At 43.4% G+C, this 24,024-nt stretch overlaps 1 protein-coding gene across 2 annotated transcripts in view; it reads left to right on the top strand.

Moving 5' to 3' along the window:
• Positions 1-24,024, top strand: part of Kbtbd12 (kelch repeat and BTB domain containing 12) — a 65,430-nt gene that overhangs the window by 39,378 nt on the left and 2,028 nt on the right. For both annotated transcript variants that reach the window (XM_023706375.1, XM_012512659.2), the window contains exon 5: positions 2,955-3,152. In XM_023706375.1, coding sequence (XP_023562143.1) covers positions 2,955-3,152 — 198 coding nt within the window. The remainder of the gene's footprint in view (positions 1-2,954; positions 3,153-24,024) is intronic.

Genomic DNA, 24,024 nt, shown 5'->3' with positions numbered 1-24,024 from the left:
GTTAAGCTCATTAAGTCTGCAGCTAACAGAGTGTGTTTGATGGTGAAATTACACCTGAGACAGGATGCCCCCAGGAGTTAGTGGTGAGAAACAAAGATGGGGTAACCCGTAAGCCCACACTGCCCCTCAAGTAAAACATGCGAATTTTGCCCATCAGGCATGGAGGGCACATACTAGAGAGGTGAGTATTGTAGAGTAAGGCTGAATATTATAATTACACTTGGTTACAAAGCAACAAAATGACAAGTACTCTATTCCACAACAATCAAGTGACTAATGTTCATTCTTTCAATGCATTGTGTAGAGGCAGCTTTTCTAAGTGGCTTTTATATAAACTTCTGATGTTTATTTAGGAGGTTGGTGCTCGAGGTGCCCTAGCCTAACCCCTGGTGACTTGCATTTAACCTGATTGCTCACGTACTAGTTTTCCTGAACTGGGTATATACAATCAGTGCAATTGCATCTCTCCCGGATCTTACAGAAATGGACAACTAAATCATGTTATTCTTACCTTATGGCTGGGTGCTGGGTTCAGGTGCCCTGGAAAAATCCAAGTCCCAAGGCTCCTTGTCCCAAAGAATTCCACTTTTTCTTGGGCTAATAAACCTCTTGCCACAGGTGAGACAGGCCTGAAAACAACAGAGCTAGGTAATCAGCCAAGGCCAGTGTATCCTCTCCTAGGAAATGTGGCAACTCAGACTTGGAGTTGTAATGGGATAAATTATTTATCTAGTTGGATAAGAGAGAAAGCAACTAAGAGCTTCTTGAGTTTATAGCCTCAGTACTTGGATTCCTACTGAGACCAGAAGTAGGCCAGACTCTATCAGCAAAGAAGAAAAAAGCTTTCCTGAAAACCCTTTCTTGTCACCTCTGACACCTGGCATAAGCCCCAACTGGGCACAAATGAGCTTTTTCCATCTGCCTCCTGTAGCAGGCCTTGTAACAAAATCCCCCTGAAATTTGCCTCTACCCTCAGAGAGCTTATAGTACACCCACTTGGACAGACATGGGAAGGGAAGAACATGGAAAGTTAAATCTTTCATTCATTCATTCATTTGTTCATTCAGATGCTCAGTGTGCTATGCTCAGGACTGGGGGACAGTTCCAGTGAGCAAAAGAAAACAGATGATAATAAAACACCATCTAGCTAATGCAATGTGAGTAAAGGGTGTTAAATAGCAGTAAAAAGAAAAATGCCACAAGACTATGCAATTAATTTCTCAGCAAGCAACATGTAGGGTAACTGCCACAGTACTTCATAGATTTTTTTAAAAAATGTATTTGGTTCTTACAGGGACTCACTAAACAGCTTGAACTCATAGTGAGCCTCCTGTTTTCAGCCTCCCCAGCACTGGGATTGCAGGCATATGCCACTATGCCCAGACTCTGGTCGGCTCAGCACACCATCAGGGCAGGGCTGGCACAGCATGTGGTGTCCGGGATCAAACAGCAGACCCTGAGCTTGCCTAAGCTTACCTAAACAGGTGCTTTAGTCCACTGAACTATCTCGCCAGCCCCTAGACTTGGTTTTGATGTTGCTGTAAACAACATATCCAGTACCAGTCCCCACCCTACACATTCAGGGGCTCTTCTAGGACTCCTCTCCCTAGACTTTTCACTGTAGGATTTGGGAGGGGAAAACAAAAACAGAAGCAGAAATCATATACAAACTTGTTTTCTTGTTTTTTTGTTTTACAGTAAATTAATTGGGAAGTCTTATACAATTTTATTTTTCCCAGTGGGGGCTGCTGTATTTAGTCATAATTCTGTAAATACTATTTCTGATTCTTGCTATCATCTTTAGACTCCTAAATCTAATTTGTATCCCTTTTAAGCTATTTGTTGTTTTATCCTCTGCTCTGTATTTGCATACATGACCTGTTCCATCATGTGCATTTTTTTTCTTTTTTAATGTATTTGGTTGTTGCAAGGTCTCATTATGCAGCTCAGACTCATAGTGTTCCTCCTGCTTTCAGCCTCCCCAGCACAGGGATTACAAGTGTGCACCACTATGCCCAGATTCTAGCCAGCTCAATCTGCCCTTGGGGGTTAGAGCTGGCACAGCATGTAGTACAGGGGTTGAACCATGGTCCCTGTGCTTGCCTAAGCTTGCCTAAGCAGGTGCTTTAGTTCACTGAGCTGTCTTGCCAGCCACTCTTGTGCATTTCTTTAAGGCAGAAAACATGCTTTATGCATCTTTTAAAACTCATTGTCACTATCTGGTGATCTAAACACCTAAGTTGAAGACAATACTATACAATTCAACAAATACTTTTGAATCCGTATTACTTTGTTTAGTGAAATTCTATATAATTTCTAATTTATTATTACTATTTTGTGCTGTCTTTAAAAAAAATTTTAAATAAAAAATAAACGAAAAATTCCTTGTCACTAACATAGACCCTTGTACATAACTGGCACTTAATGGGTATCTGTCAGAACTCTATATCATCCAAAAATGTGGATTGCACTGGCCATTTGAGTTTAAGGCCTTCCTTTGAGCCCAACCTGAAACTTACAAAGAACATCACTTTCTTCATTGGGAAATATTCATGCAACTAAGGAGGAGACGGGAGACTAGCTTGATGAGTGATCTAGCTATGAGGGATAGCTAGATTGACAGTGTCACTGGTGACCATCAGAAGCAAGGCCAATGTTCAAGGCAGGTTACCGTTAGGTGCAGGCCAGACCTGTGCAAACCAGCATCAGATGTGTTGAATATAAGGCCCACAAAGGGTCAATCTCATATAGACACTCAGAGAGAACTGAGCAAAAACTGGCAGTAAATTTAACTATCCTATCAGCATTGCTTAGAAATTATCTTATAAGTAGCATTGGGCAAGAAAGAGAGACCAAGCCCTAAATACCAGTCCTACAACCCCTCCAAAGAGGACACTGTCCATGGTGGAGTTTTTTTTCCTGATCATCTCCTGTCTATGTTCTGTTTCCTGTAGGTGGAATTGGCTGTGTAGGGCGAGACAGAGGCCAGGTTCGGAAATGCCTTGATGTGGTAGAGATCTACAACCCGGATGGGGACTTTTGGAGAGAGGGCCCACCTATGCCAAGTCCCCTTCTCTCTCTCCGAACCAATTCCACCAATGCCGGGGCAGTGGATGGGAAGCTCTATGTCTGCGGAGGATTCCATGGAGCAGGTATCAGCCAGTTCTAAGTATTTGGGAACCTCTCTGGGGGTTGATTTTGACCTCTCTTCACTGGTCTGATCACCAGTGAAGCTCAAGTGTTGGCAAAACCGTGTCTTTTAGGACTCAGTGAGCAGCTCAGCAGATCTCTGTGCCTGAGCTTTGCCTCCAGCAGATGCAGTGATGACACCCCTAGCTGTTGGGAGGACTCCATGAATACTAGTTGGGACACATCTGCCCACAGCAGACCCTCAATATGCAGCAGTTGGATACAGAAATGAGAAAATGAGAGAAATGGGGCAGGGGACAAATGCTTTGGGGGGCTAGGAATAAAGGAAGGATTTCAAAACAGATGGGATACATGGGAGCAGAGGAATGACCAGAAGCACTGGGTGATATCTCTGTCTTTATTGAAGGCATTCACACTACCCCACCAACACACTTGAAGTCAGTTGCTTGGCAGGACTTGTTCTAAAACAATCCCCAGTACATGTATTTAATGCTGAGGTTGCTTCTATGTACCTACGTGGATGGTATTGCATTCTACAGTATGGATTCCTAATTGTAACATATCAGGGCCAATGTCTCCAAAGTTTGATCAGTTGTACCAGTAAATAAGGCAGAATGTAGTTATTTTTAAAATGACTGTTTCTCACCTCATTAACAGAAGTATTAGACCAGTGCATACCATGCAACACAGACCTGAGGGCACTTCACATATGGAAGAACACTGGGCTAAAACAGGGCTGGTAGCTGCTGGTGGTGGCATATGCCTGTGATCTCAGCACTTAGGAGGCTGAGGCAGGATAGTTATGAGTTTGAGACTGACCTGAACTATATATGGAAAGCCTGTCTCAAAAACAAAAACCATGGCTAGTGTGTCAGCAGAGCAGAGCCGTCTGCAGGCCTGCCTCCCTTTTATAAGCCCAACTATATATAACTTCAGGAGCAGAGCTTGGGGACAAAGGATGCAGCTCAGTGGTAGAGTGCTTGCTTGGCATTGTGCAAGGCCCTGGGTTCAACTCCTAGCACTGCCAAAAATAAAAAAGATAATAAAATTTCCATTATTAATTCAAAGAGGGCTGGCCAAATAGCTCAGCAGATTAAAGCACCTGCAAGCAGGCGCAGGGGCTAGGGGTTTGATCCCCTGGGCCTGCTGTGCCAGCCCTGCCCCCAGGGCATGCTGAGATGGCAATTGAGACTGGGCATGGTAGCTTGCGTCTGTAATTCCAGCTCTTGGGAGGCTGTGAAGAGGCAGATCACTACAAGTCCGATCTAGTAGTGAGAGCCTGAACACCCTGTAGACCTTTTCCTGAAATACTAATTAATAATAATAATAATAATAATAAATAATTCAAAAAGACTTCCAAGATATATAAATCGAGCATGATAAACAGACTTTATTTTGTTCTTGATTCAAACAAATCCTCTGTAAAAAGATATTTTTCAGATAATCTGGGAAATTTGAATATAGACAAGGATGCTAGATGCTATCAAGACATTATTAATTCTATAAGGGATAATAATGGTATTGTGGTTTTATATAAATGAAGGAAATTCTGAGAATCTTCAGAAGTATTTGAGGTAAAAATGACATGCTGTCTGGAATCTGTTTTAAGTAATCTATCCAGAAAAAATTTTTTAATGAAAGAAGGGACAAGAATAGATTTTACTAGCACCAGCCAGAAAGTTCAGTGGACTAAAGTGCCTGCTTAGGTGGAGTGCAGCAGCCAGGGTTCAATCCCTGGTGTGCCACGCTGGCCCCGTCCCTGGGGTGTGCTGAGATAGCGACTAAGACTGGGCGTGGTGGTACACACCTGTAATCCCAGCGCTTGGGAGGCTGAACACAGGAGAATCACAAGTCTGATCTACATAATGAGACCCTGTAGACCCTATACTAAATACAGAAAAAAAATAGATTTTACTATATTAGTAAGTATTGATAATTATCAAAACTGGGTATTGGGTACTAGATGTTACTTTTGCTTTTCTCTCTCTTAGTTTTCTTTTGTTGTTGTTTTGTTTGTCTCTTTGTTTTTTGAGACAGGGTCTCACTATGTAGTCCAAGATAGCCTTGAACTTGTGTTGATCCTCTTGCCTCAGCCTCCCAAGTGCTGGGGTTACAGGTATTTCTGGGTATGCACCACCATACCCAGAACCTACTTGTGCTATTTTACTACTGTGTGCTTGAAATGTACCACAATGAAGAGCTCTCTGTGTTCTTCCGAAGACTTTCCAGTGAGATTTTCACCATCTTTTCCCATCTTAAGCATCACATGCCATGCTTAAATAAAAATTGCATTCCATCAGGGAGAAAGAAACCTACCAAGCACAGGGCCTGTCTCTAAGAAGGGGTGAGGAGAGGAAGCTGGTGCAGGCCCTCATCCAGCAGAGCTCTTCACCTCTGGTCCTGTGAGCTCCCCACCACACCCTAGGCTTTGGCTTTCTCTGCCCAGAAAGGAAGAGCAGAGAATATAAGTAGTGGCCTAAGGCCTTCAGAAGGGAATGCCTGGGAATGAGTGTTTGAGGAGCTGCAGCTGGATGACATTCTGGCTTTCCTTATCTTATCTTACTTTATATAATATTGAGTTAGAGAGTTAATGTCCCCCAGGTTTTTCAGGATGTATAATAAACTCACTACAAGACAAACTCCTTTCTTGGTACCAAAATGGACTGATAATCCTTTCAGCCAAAGAGAAAAAGATTTAATACAAACCTGTTTTAATTATCTGGCTCTGGGAGGGTAGACTGCCTGGACTAGCCCGATGCATTGTCGCAGTGGATGCAAAGTGGAGCAATTGTGTAACAGCACACCCCTCAAACCTGAGCAGGCACAGAATCCTGTCTCCTTGCCTGAAAGTGAATAAATGGGACCTGTTTGCCCCTATTTCCTCCTCAGAAAACCACAGCCAAGGAGTTAACTCTTTTAATATAGTCAGTTCAATGAAATGTTGAAATTATTGAAATATATCACAGCAGGCATTTGGAATAGAATCTCAACATAGTCAAAATTTAATGGAGAAATAGATAAATGTGAAAAATAGTAGTAAAATCTTTAGTTTAATACCTTTATCTTACCTTTAAGCCCCTAAGATGACAGGTAATACAATAGGCACAGTTAGTCAAAGAGAAGAAGAAAGAGGACAAGGACAGATTTTGGAAGCTGGAGCACAGACAAATGAGTAGAACTAACTGAACGTGAAAAGGTTTCCTCTGAAACTGGCAATGAGAAATGAAAATACCCAGAAATCTAATTTGGACCGCAGAAACCCAGATGAGCTCAGGAGTTGGCAAGGACCAGTAACTCTGGAAGAGGGAATGAAGATGATGCTGAAGATTGGCCAGAAGATGGGAAACCAACTGTCCCTGCCCTGGACTAGCTGAGAGACCAACCCCTTCCTTCCTCTGGGTGGAGGCTGCAAGGAAGGAAAGAGCTCAGGCCAGGCATCCAGCACTAAAAACGGAGATTCAGGGAAAGACTGCTCACCAGCTCTTAAAGGTCCCAGGTTTCTTCCCTTCCAGGAACCCGGATGTGGACAGCCATCCCCTGCAGGACTCAAAGCAAAGCAAAGCCAGATCACTTTGCAGTGACTCTCAGAATCACCTTCCATGGTATGGTCGTGCAGTATCCACTCTTACATACAGGCAAGCAGCTAAGGGTCACCAGATGTTTGAGAAAAGCATGTATGTATATAAAAGACAGAAATCAAAACAGTAAAAGCAACCGAAGAGAAACAGATTATACCAGGAAAAGAAGGATCCTCAGGGAGATAGAGACTGCTATGCCAGGACAAATTCCCAGAAAGCAGAGCAAAAACAATTAGATGTAAAAGGACAGAAGAGAAATCAAGTCCAGAAGGCCAAAGATTGAATAATAGGACCTCTGCAATAGAAAACAGCGGGGCATCATGCCTGTAATCCCAGCATGTTGGAGGCTGAGGCAGAAAAATTGTCATGAGTTCCAGGCCATCCTGCACTACATAGTAAGTTCAAGGCCAGCCTTCTCTGTGGCCCTGCCTCAAATAGAGGGTGAGACAATGAGAGAGATAGAGAGAAAGACAGAGACAGAGAGAGAATAGAGAAAATGGAGAAAAACAAATCATCATGAAGTAAATAAAGAAAATTTCCTACAAACGAAGCCAAATCAAAAGCAGACATCAAATGCTTAGGACAACAGATGAAAACAGACCTAAACCAAGCACATCACCATAACCTTATAGAGTATTAGTAGCAAATAAGAAGTCCTAAAGCTTTCTAGAGAGAGAAAAGAAGTTCTATACAAAATACCAAGAATTAGACTTCTGAAGTATGACATTGGAAATGAGATGAAAATAAAACAAATGCCTTCAAAACTTTGAGAAATTATTTTCCACCTACACAACCATACTTGCTGAGCTGTTAAGCTGTGAGGGCATATTTCCAGATGGGCAACATCTGGCATTGTTTTGCTTCATCTTTTCTACTGGAGACTGAGGCTGGAGGACTGTGAGCACCAGGCCAACCCGCAAGAGTGGCTTCAACAAAAATTATGTGGTGCAGGAGAGAGTAGATGCAGGAAACAGACCCAGACACCATGGGAGGAGACCAAATCCCCAGGAGGACGCTGAAGGAGAGCCCAAACATGATGGTTGCAACCAGCACACAGCAGAGCTCGCCAAAAGGGAGCAATGTCTTCAAGAAACAGATTCAGTCTTCCTGTTTTGAAAAAGGGTTACACACTTGCAGAAGAGCAGTGAACGCTAACAGCAGCAAAGCAACTTGAGAGCAAATGGCAAGCAAGGCAGGAATGGAAAGGTACACCCCACAGCTCCCCAGTGAGCACTTGCAGCAGCTGTGGCAGTGTTGTGCTAACCAGTGCTATGTCTTAACTGTACTAGGAAATGGGGAGGTGGAAAGTAGGCCGGTGTGATCGGGACTGGAGAGAAAGCTAAGCCCGTAATTCCTGCAGAGTTGAGTCTTCAGTGCCTCTGTTTTGGTCTATTTTCTATTGCTGTAAGAAAATAACTGAAGCTAAGGGCTTATAAAGAAGAGAGGTTTGTGTAGCTCAGGCTTTGGAGGCTCAAAGTCCAAGGCCAGGTGGCCCCAACTGTCTGGTCTCTGTAGGGCCTTCTTGGCCATATCCCACCATGCCAGATGACATCAAGATGACAATGCCCACAAGGTGCAAGTCACATGGCCAGACAGGAAGACGGAGATGCAGGAACCAGCCTTGCTGTTATAGAGCAGCCTGCTTTGTCTGGAACCAACCAGAGCCCTGAGAGCTGCATCCATCCTTTCAGAGGCCAGCACTGACCTAATTACCCTCCCTAGGCCCCTGCCTCTTAAAGGAACCTCCTCCTCCTATGGTGACCATGGCTGTGAGCACCAGGTCAGCTGCACACAAATCGTTAGAAGATACAGGGCCAGCCAGATAGCTCAGCAGACTAAAGCGGCTGCTTAGGCAGAGTGCAGCAGCCAGGGTTCAATCCCCAGGCCTGCTGTGCCAGCCCCACCCTTGCAGCACACTGAGATGGTGATTGAGATTGGGCATGGTGACACACGCCTGTAATCCCAGTGCTTGGGAGGCTGAAAACAGGAGGATCACTACAAGTCTGACCTACATAGTGAGACCCAGTAGACCCTGTAGACCCTGTACTAAAAATTTTTTTAAAAGACACACTCAAACCAGATCCCTCATCATCTGAGAAGTTGAGAAGCAACAGTAGTCTTTTAAATAATGTTACTAGCAGGTTTAGTAGTCAAAGATAGAAGAGTCAGACAGGGTAGAAAGAAAAGCAGTAGGGCTGGTGAGATATAGCTTAGCAGACTAAGCCCCTGCTTAGGCAAGTGCAGAGCCAGGTTCAATCCCCAGCACCACATGCCACGATGGCCCTGCCCCCCGGACCATGCTGAGCTGGCCACAGAGTCTGGGCATGGTGGGGCAAACCTATAATCCCAGTTCACACACGTGTGTGGGGGGGGGGGAGGAGAGAGGGAGGGAGAGCAGCAGTAAATGGGGGTAACATTTTTAAGACTCTTAACTTACAAAGTTATTTGACAATAAGTAATCCCACCATGGCACAGGAGCCATAGGCTCACCACCATTGGTTTGTATGGTAGAGAAATAATAAGGAAAATATTAGCAGACATGTAGTAGACATCAAACCCCCATGGGTCTCATGTCTGTGTGGTGTCTCAGGAGGGACACTGGCCCACCTTCTCTCTGGACTGTCCCTCTCAGCATCTACCTGTCGCAGACATCACGGGCAATGTATTATCGTCCTCCAAGAAAAAGGCAAGCCTGGGACACACTGGGAAATCCATTCTCCACCAGCATGTGCTCAGGAAGCCAGCATGGGGCTTCAAGGTCAGGGCTTATAGCACCAAGCCTTCCAAAATTCTTACAAAATATGGAAGAAAGGGCACTTCCCAACTTGTTCTGAGTCCAGTGTTATCCTCATGTCAAAAGCCAGAGAAGGGAAGAAAACAATAGGTCGATATCCTTCTGAGTATAAATGCAAGAGTCTTCTTTGGAGATCTACAATGCCATGTATTTTGTCAGTTAAAAATATATGCATAAAACCAGGCATGGTGGTGCATGCCTGTAATCCCAGCCCTCAGGAAGCTGAAGTAGAAGGAGTGCCACAAGTTCAAGGCCATCCTGGACTCTACAGTGAGACCCTGGCTCAAAAGCCCTTTAGTTTGTTATAAACAAAAGCTGCTTACTGTTATAAACAAGTTAGCCCTTCATATCTGTGGATCCTTTTTCATTATTTTCTATTAGTCCATGTTTGCAGTACATAATGATCAAAATCCCTGTGTGGAATTGGTGCATGGATGGAATGCATTTTTTTAAATTAATCCAATTTTTTTTACATTTATTTATTTGTGTGTGTGTGTGTGTGTGTGTGTGTGTGTGTGTGTGTGGCCAGCTCAGCCCACCTAGGGGCAGGGCTGGCTGGCATGTGGTGCTGGGGGATCGAACCACGGTCCCTGTGCTGTGCCAAGCTTGTTCCAAGTAGGTGCTTTAGACCACTGAGCCATCTCACCAGCCCCTGGAACCCATCTTCACTCCCTTTTCCATCCCCTTTCCTCCATCTCCTCCCCACCCCCATCTCTTGATTCTCTTCTCATTTGAGAAGATCTATCTCCTACTTCCTATGATCTCTCTTTTAATTTGCTCTTTATATTTTGGGTTTCTCATATAAGAGAAACCATGGGATAGTGAAGTTTGTGTGTCTGATTTATTTCACTCAAAAGCAGGCTCTCAAGGTGCATTCATTTTCCTACAAATGACTCAAGTTTCTCCTTCTTTATGACAGAGTAAAGGTCTGTTGTTTGTAAGCACCACATTTTCTGTATCCATTCATCTCTCAATGGACAGATAAACTGCTTCCAAGATTTAGCTATTGTGAATTGTGCTGCTATAAACATGGATGTGCATGGATCACTATAAAATGAAGTCTTTAACTCTTTGGGGAAGATACTTAGAAGGGGGACATCTGGGTCAAATAGAATTTGTAGTTGTTTTTTGGTTTTGTTTTGTTCTTGAGAGATCTCCATACTGCTTTCCCTAGGGGCTGTACTAGCTTTCATTCTCACAGCCTTATTAGTTTGCTTCTTAATGACAGTCATTCTTTTTTTTTTTTTAACCAGGGATTGAACTCAGGCCCTTGCGCTTGCCAAGGAAGCACTTATTCCACTGAGCCATCTCCCCGGCCCAATGACAGTCATTCTTTCTAGGGTAAAATGGAATCTCAGTGTTTTTTAAATTTATATTTCTGTAAGGCCAGCAACATTGTTTCTTCATGAATGTATGAGCCCTCTGCACTTCTTTTGGGAAGTATCTGTTCATTTCATTTATCCATTTTTTATTGGGCCCCTTATTTAGGGGAAGGTCTAATTTTTTGAGTTCTTTATAAATTCCAAATATTAGTCCTTTGTCTAAAGAATAGCTGGCAAAAAAAAATTCTCATCCTATAGGCTATCGCTTCATTATGTTAAGTATTTCTTTTGTTGTGCAGACCTTTGTTCTTCTTTTTTGTCTTTCTTGAGATAGGGTCTTGCTATGCAGTTCAGACTGGGCTTGAGCTCACTTTGTAGGCGGGATTGGTCTTGAACTTGCAACAATCCTCCTGCCTCAGCCTCCTGAGGGATTGCAGGCATGTGCCACCACACCCAGCTATGTTGTGCAAACTTTTTCATTTGAAATGATCACATCTGTTAAATCTTAGTATTGTTTCTTATGCAACCAGGGTTCTGTTAAGAAAGTCCTTGCCTATGCCTATGTCTTCAAGATTGTTATCTATTTTACCTTCTAGCAGAATAAATATTTTTTGTTTTAAAATTTAAATTTTTAATCCGTTTTTAATTTTATTTTAATGCATGCTGAAAGATACGGATCAAGATTCAATCTTCTGGGGCTGGTGAGATGGCTCAGTGGTCTAAAGCACCTACTTAGAACAAGCTTAGCAAAGCACAGGGACCGCGGTTCAATCCCCCAGCACCACATGCCAGCCAGCCCCGCCCCCTGGTGGGCTGAGCTGGACACACACACACACACACACACACAAATAAATAAAAATAAAAATAAAAAAAGATTCAATCTTCTGCATGTGGATGATCAATTTATCAAAGGTCAGAAGGCTTAAAGTTCCTGGAGTTATTTTTGTATCATCTATTCTGTTCCATTGATCCACACGTCTGTTTGGAGCCAGGACTATACCGTTTTTATCACTGTAGCTTTGTGATATAACTTGAAATCTGGAATGGTGATACTTCCTGCTTTGTTCTTGTTACCCAGGATTGTTTTGGCTCTTATGGTTCCATATAAATTTTAGGATTGCTTTTTCCACTTCTGTGAAGAATGCTGTTGGTATTTTGATTGAGATTGCATTAAATCTCTGTATCAGCTTTAGAAATATTCCCATTTTGGCAATATGGGTTCCATCTATCCAGGAACAGATAGTATCCTTCCATCTTCTGTACTCTTGCTTGATCTCCCTTTTCAAAGTACTGTAGCTTTTTCATTGTAGAAGACTTTTACTTCCTTGCTTAGCTTACTCTTAAGTATTTGATTTTTCTTGGTCTATTGTGACTGGTATTTTTTCCTAACTTAATCTTGAACAAATACTGGTAAACTGAATTTTGCAACATACAAAAAACAAACAAACAGAAAACACTGTATCATGACCAATAGGGTTCAGCTCAGAACCACAAGGTTGCTCACCATCTGAAAATTGATATCATCTAACATATTGATAGAATAAAACCCAAAAAGAACGTGAGAACCTTAATAGATATAAAAAATGACTTGACAAGATCCAGCACCCATTCATTATAATACTCAACATACTAGAAACATATGATAAAGTTCTTAAACGTGTAAAGAGCATCTATGAAAATATCAACAGCTAACATCATGCTTGGAGGTTAAAGAATAAAAATTTCTCCCCTAAAATCAGGAACTCTTGCCACTTTTATTCAGGATTGTGCTAGAGGTTATGATCAGGGAAAAAAGGAAAGAAAAAAAAAAGATAAGGCATCCAAACTGGAAAGTAATAAAAAATGATTACATATGACAGGATCTGAGCTGGGGTTTTTTGTTTTGTTTTGTTTTGGGTTTTTTTTTGTTAGGGTGGGGGAATCTGTTTCATCCTGAGGATGGAACTCAGGGCCTTCACTCTGAGTTATATCCCCAATCCCTTTTATGTTTAATTTTGAGGTAGGATTTTATTCTGGTGCCAGTCTGGCCTCTAACTTGCCATCTTTCTGTCTTAGCCTCCCTGAGTGTTGGGATAACAGGTGTATGCCACTATACCTGACTAACAGAATTTTCTGTAGAAAATACTAAAATTACAAGACAGCTATTCAAGCTAGTAAATAGTACAGCAAGGACATAGAACATAAGGCCAACATGCAAAAACCAACTGTATTTTACACCCTCACAATGAACAATCAGAAAATGAAATTAAGCAACCATTCATTTACAGTAGCACCAGAAAGAATTAAATATTTAGGAATAAATTTTCTTCCCAAAAACTTCCAGTCCTTGTACAATGAAAACTACAAAATGTTACTAAAAGAAATTGAAAACTTAAATAAATAGTAAAACATTATGGGCTGGGGAGATAGCTCAGGGTGTCTGAGCACCTGCCTGGCAAGCACAAGGACCCAAGTCTGATCCCCAGTAGCAGATACTGTGCCAGCTCTGGAACCCCAGACACACCAAACCAGCCACCAAAACCAGGCATAGTGTGCACACCTATAATCCTAGCACTGGGGAGGCTGAGACAGGAGGATCACTACAAGTCTGAGCTACATAGCCAGACCCTGTACCAAGTAAATAAATAAATTACTAAAATAAATAAATATTTTAAATAGTGAGATATTATATATTAAAAATTGATATTAAATGGAAATTCAAGAGACCCAGCATAACTGAAAATAATCTTGTAAAAGAAGAACAAATTCAGGCCAGGGAGATAGCTCAGTGATGTAAGTGCCTGCCTGAAAGCACAAGGTCCCGAGTTTGATCCCTAGTACTGAAAAAAAACAAACCAAAAGAAGAACAAATTCGAAGATTCGCACTTCCAAATTTCAAAACTTACTTCAGAGGCCAGGGAGATAGCTCAGTAGAATAAGCATTTGCCTGGCAAGCACAAGGGCCTGAGTTCAATCCCCAGTTCCGTAAAAAAAAAAAAAAACCTTACTTCAAAACTATAATTAAGACTGTGATCATGGCATAGAATGTATATGGATCAGTACAATGGACTTCAGAGCCCAGATATAATCCCTTCTAGTTATAGCCAACTGATTGTCAACAAAGCTTCCAAGACAATCTCATGAGGAAAGCATCCTTTTACCAGCACACTGCACAGGAATGATTGGATACCTCCATGCAAAAAAATAAAGCTGAATCACTACCTCATACCATGTACAAAAATGGACTCGAAATGGATCCTAAACAAAAAAGCTAAAAGCTGTAAAACTCTTAGAGGAAAATGTAGGCATAAACCTTTGTGATCTTGACATCAACAGAGGGTTTCTTAAATATACCTGAACCTATACACAAAAATGGAGATAAATCATGCCCAGAACGCTGTTTCAAAAGGCAGCATGAAGAAAATGGAAGGACAACCAACAGGATGAGAGAAAATATTTGCAAATCCTATATCAGATAATAGACTTGTATCTATGCCATAGTAAAAATATAGCAAATCCATGACAATAAGACAATCCATTTCTTTAATTGGCAAAATACTTCAATAGACATTTCTCCAATAAGTGCCTACCACTGTTGGCCATTAAGGAAATACAAATCAAAATCATGAGATGACACTTTGTATGGAACAGAATGACTATAGTTAAAGAGCTAGATAATAACAAAGAGCAACAAGGACTGAAGAAGTTGGAGTCCCTGTACACTCCTGGGGAAAACAAAAATGTACAGATGTTGTGGAGATCAATCCTACATTTCCTCATAGGGTTAAGTCTAGAGTTGTCATGTGACCCAGTAATTTCACTCCTACATAGGAGAATTCTAAATATATGTTCACACAGAGCTTATAAATGAATGTTCACAGCAGCAATATCTGTGACAGCAAAAAAGTGAACCAACTCCAGTGTTTATCAACAGAATGGATAAATAAAAACTTATGCAGTAGAATATTTGGCAATAAAATGGAATGAGGGTCTCATACACACTATGATGAGAGTGAACCCTGAAACCATTAGTCTAAGGGAAAGACAGTGGCCACAGAGACCCCCTATTGTAGGACCCCATTTATTTAAAATGTTCAGGAAAGGCCAATGCACAGAAGTGGAAGTAATACTGTGGCTGTCAGGGGCCAGGAGAAGAGACTGGTAATGGACAAGGAATTTATCCTGGGGTGACAGAGGGACTCTAACATTAAATCATGGTGGTGGTTGCACAACTTTGTGAATATGCTTTGAAAAAACACTGAATGATAAAGTTTTTAAAATGAACTTTATATGGCTGGGCATTGTGGCACACCCCTGTCACCCCAGCGCTTGGGTGGCTAAGGCAGGAGAATCTCTGTGAGTTTGAGACCAGCCTAGGCTACATAGTGAGTTCAAGACCAACCTCAACTACATAGTGAGATCTTGTCTTTTAAAAAAAAAAAAAAAAAGCAACTTTATAATGTATGAATTATATGTCAATAATTCTGTTTTTAAAAGAAAAAGAGTCATATCTTCTCCTCTTTGCTCCCCCAAAGTAGTAAGCTTTGGAGTCTGAACTTCCTATAGAGAGAGAGCTGAAAAGTGAGTCTCTGGGTGGAAAAGGCAGAGATGGCTCATTCCGGGGGTAGGGGCAGTTTGAGACAAAGAGACATTGGTGACAGATGACACCTAGTGGCAGGAACCCATTAGCTACTATGAGACTATCCAAGAGATTGCAGCACTGTGGCCTTGGGAATAGGCAAAAGATTCCTGCATACTGAGCAATGAAGGCCACTCCTATGTTGTGTAGCATGGGAACACCCCAGAATTCTTGTGGACCAAGAAGAAGGACTGCTCCTGAGGCCACAGCCAGCACTCTGCTAACAAAGCCCCACTTAGTTTTACCATTTCCCCTGTATTCCTCTAACTCTCTGGGTACAGGGGATATAGTTCTCTCTCTCGCACGCTCTTGCTCTCGCTCTCGCTCTGTCTCTTTCTCTGTCTCTGTCTCTGTCTCTGTCTCTCTGTCTCTGTCTCTCTCCCCCCACACACACGCACACACATCAGAGCCATTTCACCATTATCCTTGGCTGACTTCTAGAGGGTCCAGGCAACTATTCCACCTAAGTCTCAGCCCTTCCCTTCTTTCCCTCCTTCAACCAGAACTGGAAAGTCTTCCTGCCTCCCTGTCTGTCCAGCAAGATCTCCCTCAAACCCCTGCAGCCTTTTCCAGTCCCGGTTGGGACCCAGTCTAGGGTGGAAAGGAAGCAGAGGGTGAATGAATTACTATCAGGGAGAGAAAATGCACTGGGCACTGCCTCGCAGATCCCACTAGTGAGTGGAGCAGACTGCGTCCTGGCACTGATTTAAGGCTGGATGCTGCTGTGAGCGCCGTGCGTGGGTCAGCTTGAGTCCCTCCACCTTTGGCCATCATTGCACTTACTTTGCCAGTGCAGAGCTCACCCAGGGGATAAATGTTGAATTTGAGATTGAAACCCCGGAAAATAAATTATGACCCAAAGCTCTCTATTTTTAAACAATAGGTTAAACTGTCTCTCCCCAGCCAATGAATTAAACATAATATTTCAATATGGAGTCTGGGCACTGGTACCTTTTAAGAGGTCTTCAGACAATTCTAACAATGGCCAGGATTGAGAGCCACCAGGCTGAGTGGTGCCTGTTATGGTTCATCTTTCAACATACCTGTGTTTTGTCCCTGCCACATAACAAGACCATGCCAAACCCAGAGACACAGATACAAATACATTCAGTTGCAGTGCCAAGTTCACTGAGGGTAAAATGGGAAAGTTGCTGCATTATTTGGGATAATGGGCTCAGTCAGATGCTTAGAATTAGCTATTCTCCCTAGAGAAATAGCTCCAGGTTCGGAGTACAGAAACTTTAAGATGAACGTAGGATATGCTTGTGCTTTGAAGAGCAAGTAAACTGTCACACTTTAGGAGCCATGTTAAAGAAAAAAAAAAAAAAAAAAAGCCAGCCTAAGAGGACAGTCTCCAGCAAAACTGAGAATAATCTAAACATCAAAAAACATAGTTAACCATAACTGATGGAAACTAATAAAGAGCTAGTTAATCAGTGTATAAGAAATGGTAGAAGGGAAGATAAGATCATTGTGTTGTGACCTCTGATAGTTATCCCAAGGCCAAATTATAAACGGATGCTAGAAGCACTCATTGAAAGCTTCTGAAGGTCAGGCTATTAGAATGGCACCAAAATAGTACCAAACGAGTCACATATTAACTTCAAGCATAGAGAAATAGGATAGTCACCATTGTACCCAAATAATCCTCATTAATGAGAGGATAGCTGTGATACAGAAGGAAAGCTCAACATGTGCGTAAATCAAACCCCCACATTCTACCTCTAGTTATGGAAAGAGTAACAAGAGAAATGACCCTATGAGGAAATAAAAAATTTTAAATGTAAACTATTCTACACACATACAAAAAAAGTTTGAGAGTCTTAAATTGATGTCAATGAAAGGAGACCAGAGAGATAAAACAACTAAATAAAATGGATGAACTCTTATTGGATCCTGGTTTGAAAATAATAGCTACATTGTGCATTTTAGGACAATTGGAGAAATTAGAAGATAGGTTATTATGGATTGTTTTATAATTAATGTAAGTTTCCTTAGGTGTGATAAATGCCTTTGCTACTTTCTCATTGCCAAGAAAGGGCACCCAGCGCATGCAGCTTAGAGGAGGGGTAGTTTATGTTGCTCATGATCTCAGCCCATGGTTAGCTGGTCCAGAAACAGAAGCAGGATGGTGAATGAAAAGCTGCCCCATCGTGTTGGGCAGGAAGCAGAGAGACAAAGGAGCAGCCAGGGAGGATGATGTACCCTCAGTGACCAGCCTTAGCCAGGCCCCCTCCTCCAGCAGGTGAGTCAGACTGACCCACTAATGAGTGCAGCCCCCTTGTGGTGCAGTCACCTTCCAAACATATGAGGCTTGAGGGGTCACCAGATCTAAACCATAACAAGAATGGTTTAGGGATTGTGCAAAGGCATGGTCACTCAGAAGAGGCCTGGTGAGTATTTGGGAGTGAAGCAGCATGGCATGTCTGTAATATTATTTCAGAAAAATGAAGTGTGTATATGTGTTGTATAAGTGTGGGGTGAGAGGTACCGCAAATATACAAGCATGATGTTAACTGTTACTGAATCTAGACACAGAATACACCACTGTATTGCCCTGTCTTATACCAGGTTATTCCTGCTTCTTAACCCTTTGGCTAAGACCAAGCATGGTCTCTGAGAGGCCACCACTGTAGGGTGTGGGGGCTCATCCCATTGAAGGCTGGGTAATAGTGCAGAGCATGCCTCAGAGAGGTTCCTCCCACACAGTGAAGGAGCTGAGGCATGTACTCTCAGGCTAACTTCCTGGCACTTCCAGTTTGCCCCAGTGGGGCTGAGAGAACATCCTCAGGGAGAGTAGCAGATGGATGTCATCAGCATGTTCTGGGGCAACAACTGTAGAAGAAACCCCAGCTGGCCTCTGAGGGATCAGGTAACATTGCTGACAATTTTTTCTACTTCATTCTAACCACCCATCTTTCAACCAAAGGTATATTTTGCTGAGTTAAAAATGACACATGACACCAGGAACACTGCAGGAGCCAGCCGAGATGCAGCCTGTGGTGATCTTAGCTTGCCATCATCGTGTCACCTTGCACTTGGGCCTCACCCTGCTCTCACTGGGTTTGCTTCCTTTTCTGAGGAGCCCCCCAAGTTCAGGAACTCAGTTTGCAGCTCAGTCTGAGCTGACATGAAGATCTGTAAGTCTCCGTACTTTTACATGTTGTATGAGTTTTTGCAAACGTAAAAGATGGACAGTGATTTGTCAATGTGGGAGAACTTTCTCTCTGATCAGTAACAAGTTAGGAAACGCTAAAGAAATCATTGCAGCTGGGTTTTGAGTGGTAGCGAGCCTGGCACAGCTACCTGCCATTCACAACATTGACATCCCAAAGGCCACGAGAGAACAGACTGAAGAGCTCTATTTTTGTATAAGCATATTTGAAATAAGTTCAAACTTACAAAAAAGTTGTAAAAATAAAAATGATATGGTGGCTATGCAACTCCACCTGTAATTAATATCTCCTTTGAATTGCCTGACATCTGCTCAGCTGCCCGCCCCTCTGGCCACACGCACATGCACTGCCATGCGGACACACTGTTTTGCTCTGACCACACACCAGGGGGCTGATGCTGGGCCCTTTATGCCTAAATACTCCGTGTGTTGAATCAAAACATTCTGTCCTAGATTGCTAACAGGCTAGGAATTTCAATGTCGGTTCTATAGTTCTTCTGCTCTCATTTTGTCAGATGACCTAACCACGCCTTTATGCAGCGCTTCTTCTCTCCTTATCTATGTGAGGGCAGCTGGTACACTCTGTTGATGTGTCTCGTCAGCTTCCTCAAGTAGAGAACATTTTCACACACACTTTTTGCCTTTTTGTAATGTTGGCCTGTTAAAATAATACTATAGTCTCCTTTTTTAAAGTAATATGTTCGTTCCCCTTTGTGAAGTTGATCTGATGTTTCCTTGTGATTCAATTCAGATTATGTCTACCTATCTGTCAGTAATATAGAACAGTCATGAGTCCTTCCCAAGGTATGGCATCTGAGCAAATTGTGTCCATTTGCCCCTCTTTTTTTCACTTGTTCTTTGAGACAGGGTCTCTCTAGGTAGCTGAGCCTGGCCTCAAACTCCAGGTGATCCTCCTGACTCAACCTCCTTACCATTGTGCACCACCACACCAGGCTGGCAGTGTTAATTCTAATGACCTGATCAAGATATTATCTAATTTCTGTGATTATTTTTCTCTTGTAACTATGAATAAGCAATATGTGAGTAAATACTACCCATTTCACTTTTCCACTTCAATCTTCCCAAAACTTCTTCCTTCCTGGGTGGAGTGCCATAGGAGGTCTGTTCCTCATTTGCTGAGGAACTCTCCAGGATTGCTTTGCATTCATACCGGAGCTGACTCCAGGTGCTCAACACAGGCTGCGGTGCTGGGCTCCAGGCGGGTGGAGTGGGCATGACAGTACCCGGACCAAAAGCCCGGGCAGCCATCTGAGAACCCTCAACAGTGAAGACTGGCAGGCTGACAGGAGGGGCCTGGAGTTCACCAAACCAGAAATGAGTGCTGGTTTGGCGTCCTTGCTATCCCATGACCTGGACGCAAAGATAGCCTGAAACCTGGCTCTTCCCACCAAGCAAGGACAGAAAGAGCACTGAGAGAAACCCTCATTCCTGCCCAGAGGAGCAAGACTGGGAACTCTGGAGACTTTTTCCTTTTTTTTTCATTCTCTCTCTCCTCATTTTCTACCCAGTTCCCACTCCCTGCCCCCAGGCAGCCTCAGCAGCAGGGGTCAGGCTGGTACCTCTCCCCTGAGCAAGGGAGATTTGAGCCCAAGAGAGTGAGGACAGGGCTCACTGCTTTTCTGCCTTGACCCACCTCCCTCTTAGTTCTAGAGGCATAAATCTTAGAACAGGGAATGGGAGGGGAGGAGGGGAAAAAAAGAGAAACAAATGTACAAATTTGCTTCAAAAACTAATTTTTGAGGGGGTTTGTTTTTGTTTTGTTTTGTATTTTAAGACAGGGTCTACAGGGTAGTGATCCTCCTATTTTCAGCCTCCCAAGCACTGGGGTTACAGGAATGCACCACCACGCCCAGTCTCAATCCCTGTCTCAGCTCACCACAGGGACGGGGCTGGCATCGCACAGTGGGGATCGAACGCCGGCCTCTGTGTCTGCCTAAGCAGGCGCATTAGTCTGCTGAGCTATTTGGCCAGCTCTAAAAACTGATTTTTTAAAAAGATCGTTTACCATCTTAACTCTTCTATGTGGCTTTTAGTATAAGACACATTCTATTTGTTTCCTTTTCCTTCCTGAGCTGGAGTTCCTTATGGAGCCCAGGCTGGCCTTGAACTCACAACTCCTGAAGAATTGTGTTATAGACACACCCACCGCACCTAGCCACAGCCTGCGTTTCTTCTGAACTCTGTAGGAGCTGGTGTACAATCCAGTACATGGAATGCTCATTACCATCAGAAGTAATTTTAAACATTCCCTCTTTGATTTGGCGGAAAATGTGACCATTAACTAATTAACCAGCTGCCAAGGAAAGGACATTGCTCTGCAAACCTTGATCCCTGTACTGAGGCCTTCAAGCCCATGGGGCATTGTCTCCTTCTGCCCAGCAGACACCAACTTCTTACCCACCCAAACGGACCTGGCTTCCCCACTGGCCAAGTCTGCCACCTGCTGGCTATGCCTAGGTGTGACACTTGTGACCTTCTAGAGTTGCAGTGCACAAAACACACCAGCACACAGGGTGGCTTAAACCTAGAATCCCGGCTTCTCGGAGGCTGAGACAGGAGGTGCACAGATTCAAGACCAACCTACATTACTTAGTGAGAGCCTCTCGCAATAAGAAGATAAGACAAAAAAGCTGGGATGTAGCTCAGTGGGACAGCACTAGCCAGCAGTCACACCCTAAGCAAGGTGAAATAAAAAGAATTGCTGAACGTTCAACACAATCAAATAGAAATTAGAATAGGCCAGGAAACAGGAGGGGAAAAAACAGAAAAACAGATGAGGTGAGGCGCAGTTTGCATTGGCGTACACACAGCCCCAAAACTCTTCCACATGGGCACTCACACTCCTTCGTCTCCGACCTTACTGAGGCCGGCGCTAAGGGCCTTGCACTGTGCTGTGTCTTCAGCATCTTCCTAGTAAGAAGAAGCAACCGCACAGCTTCTGAACCCGAGAAACTGCTCCCGCAGCAAATCTTGGCTCACAGGGAGCGTCCTGCACCAGACAGAGCGGCAGAGAACAAGTCGGCAGGAAACCATTGGGGGAGGGGGCCGTGCACACCCTTCAAGGGTGACGTGTAGACTGTGCCTCACCAGCTTTCCCACTGCGGTGCCCCCAGTACCGGAGACTGCCCCCTAAAAAGCACAGGGGGCAGGACCAGGCACCCTGCCACTCACCCAGAATTTCTTTGACATCTTATTATTTACCTCAGAAACTCGTGTTTTCATGCATAACATATCTGTGCCTGCCTTCCCAGAAAATTATGATCTAAATTGCTCACTAGCAGGGCTGGCAATAGGCAGAGTCTCCGACTCCTTCAGGGACTGTAATGCTGCTGCCTTCAGCGTGTTCCTGGAAAATTAACTGAACTGAGAAAAGCTGGCAGGGAGTTCGACCTCCTGCCTCTTCTCCTGGTTAATATGATAATGTCCCAGGACCGTGGACTCACAGAAATAGGTCAAGACAAATACCAGCACTTCCCCTGCTTTTCCAGCTCAGCACAGTGCCAAGAGTGACCCCAAGAGATGGAACAAGATAAGCCCGCGCTTGCTGCGGGCATCTCATCTGGGGTGTCATCTGTGTTCTCCCCATCACAGTGACCCAGGCTCTCAGGTCTCTCCTTCACCTCCTGTTAATGCAGCAATTTTGTTCCACATAAATAAAACAAGAGCTGCCTAGGAAAGAGGCAAGCAATCTGCACGTGCCAGTCTGCAGGTCCTCAGGGAGCAGTGGGATTACAGGAATGGATAAAAGCCCACTGGCTCTGCCATTGGAAAGGGCCAGCCTGTGTTAATTTGAATAAAGACTCTGGAAGCCTTCATCCACTAAAATAAAACAGAAACAAAGCCCGGGGTTGGCACTGCTGAAAAGCACACTCCAAGGCCATAACCGAAAATGGTGATTACTTCACCTTGATAATAGGAACAAACAGGAAGATGTGATTTGGTCCACCTATCAGCATGCCCTCTCTTTCCTGGTGGGATGTGGTGCCCACCCCACTGCCCAAGGCTGCCATAGTCTCCTGGGAGGGAGAGGCAAACAGTAGCCACATCCAGTGGTAGTATAGAGGGGCAGTGGCAGCAGTGTGACATGTCTGGGAAGCCCCATTTTGTGCTACCGGACAAATCAGTCTCTGCTGTTGCACCCAAGAATCCTAACACAAGAAGCAGAGATCCTTTTGCACTTAAAAGAACAATTTTGCACTATGGAAAGCAGATATAATCAGAAATAGTGTTCTGGTTGTGGTGACACACACCTGTAATCCCAGCATTCAGGAGGCTGAGGCAGGAGGCTCTTACAGAGTTTAATTTCAGCCAGGGCTACATAGTGAAACTCTTGTCTCAAAAACCAGAGAGGGAAGGAGGAAGGGAGGGAGGGAGGAGATAAATACCCACACAAAAATGCATTGGCATCACGTTTATTCACTATCTGGACAGATGGATTTGTAAAACTAAAGCAAAAAAAGACTTAGGGCTGAGCTGTCCCCCAGAAAAGTCAGTACACAACAGCACTTGTGGCCATGACTTCTGTATTGGCAATGTAGATGACAGAACAGGTCCTGGAAAGTTCCTTCTGATACCACTGGTGTGGTAGAGCTCTGTAGGATAATTGATACATTTAATGTGAGAGAAATACAGAAATTTATGACAAACAAACAAAAATACACCTTTCTTTTAACACTTCTAGAGTCACTGTGCCTGGTAATGTTCCCTGTAATCTCACCTCTCGGTGGGCTGAGGCAGGACAATCACCTTGAATTCAAGGCCAGCTTGGACTATATAATGAGAACCTCTCTCCAAAAAAAAACCCTCCACAAAAAAGACAGAAAAAGAAAAACCACTTCTAGAATACACACAATAACAATGAGGATGAAAGAAAATCTAGACATATTTTTCAAAAAGAAATTATAGAAACTACATCCCCTATCCACAATGCAACTAAATTAGAATTTTTCAATGAAAGAATAGCCAAAGACATACATTCATGGTTATATACACACTTGGTTAGAAATTTTAAAACATTGTTTTAAATAAGTCTTGAGTTAAAGCAGAACTCAAGCCCAACATTACAAATTATGGAGAAATCTGAACCACACTAGGAATCTTCTACAAAGCAGAAGAGTACTCAGAGGAAATTTTAAAGATTTGAATATATGTATGAGAAGAGATTAAAAAAATGAAAATAAGTGCTGGCCAGATAGCTCAACAGACTAAAGTGCCTGCTTAAGCAGAGCACAGCGGCCAGGATTCCATCCCTGGCATGCTGTGCCGGCCCCACCCACTGGGTACACTGAGACAGTGATCGAGACTGGGCGTGGTGGCGCCCACCTGTAATCCCAGAGCTTGGGAGGCTGAAAACAGGAGAATCACTA

The sequence above is a fragment of the Octodon degus genome, unplaced genomic scaffold, assembly GCF_000260255.1.
Source record: "Octodon degus isolate 3935 unplaced genomic scaffold, OctDeg1.0 scaffold00254, whole genome shotgun sequence".
In the NCBI taxonomy this organism is placed as follows: Eukaryota; Metazoa; Chordata; class Mammalia; order Rodentia; family Octodontidae; genus Octodon; species Octodon degus.
The sequence above is the reverse complement of the archived record's forward strand: the minus strand, read 5'-3'. Positions and strand labels throughout refer to the sequence as shown.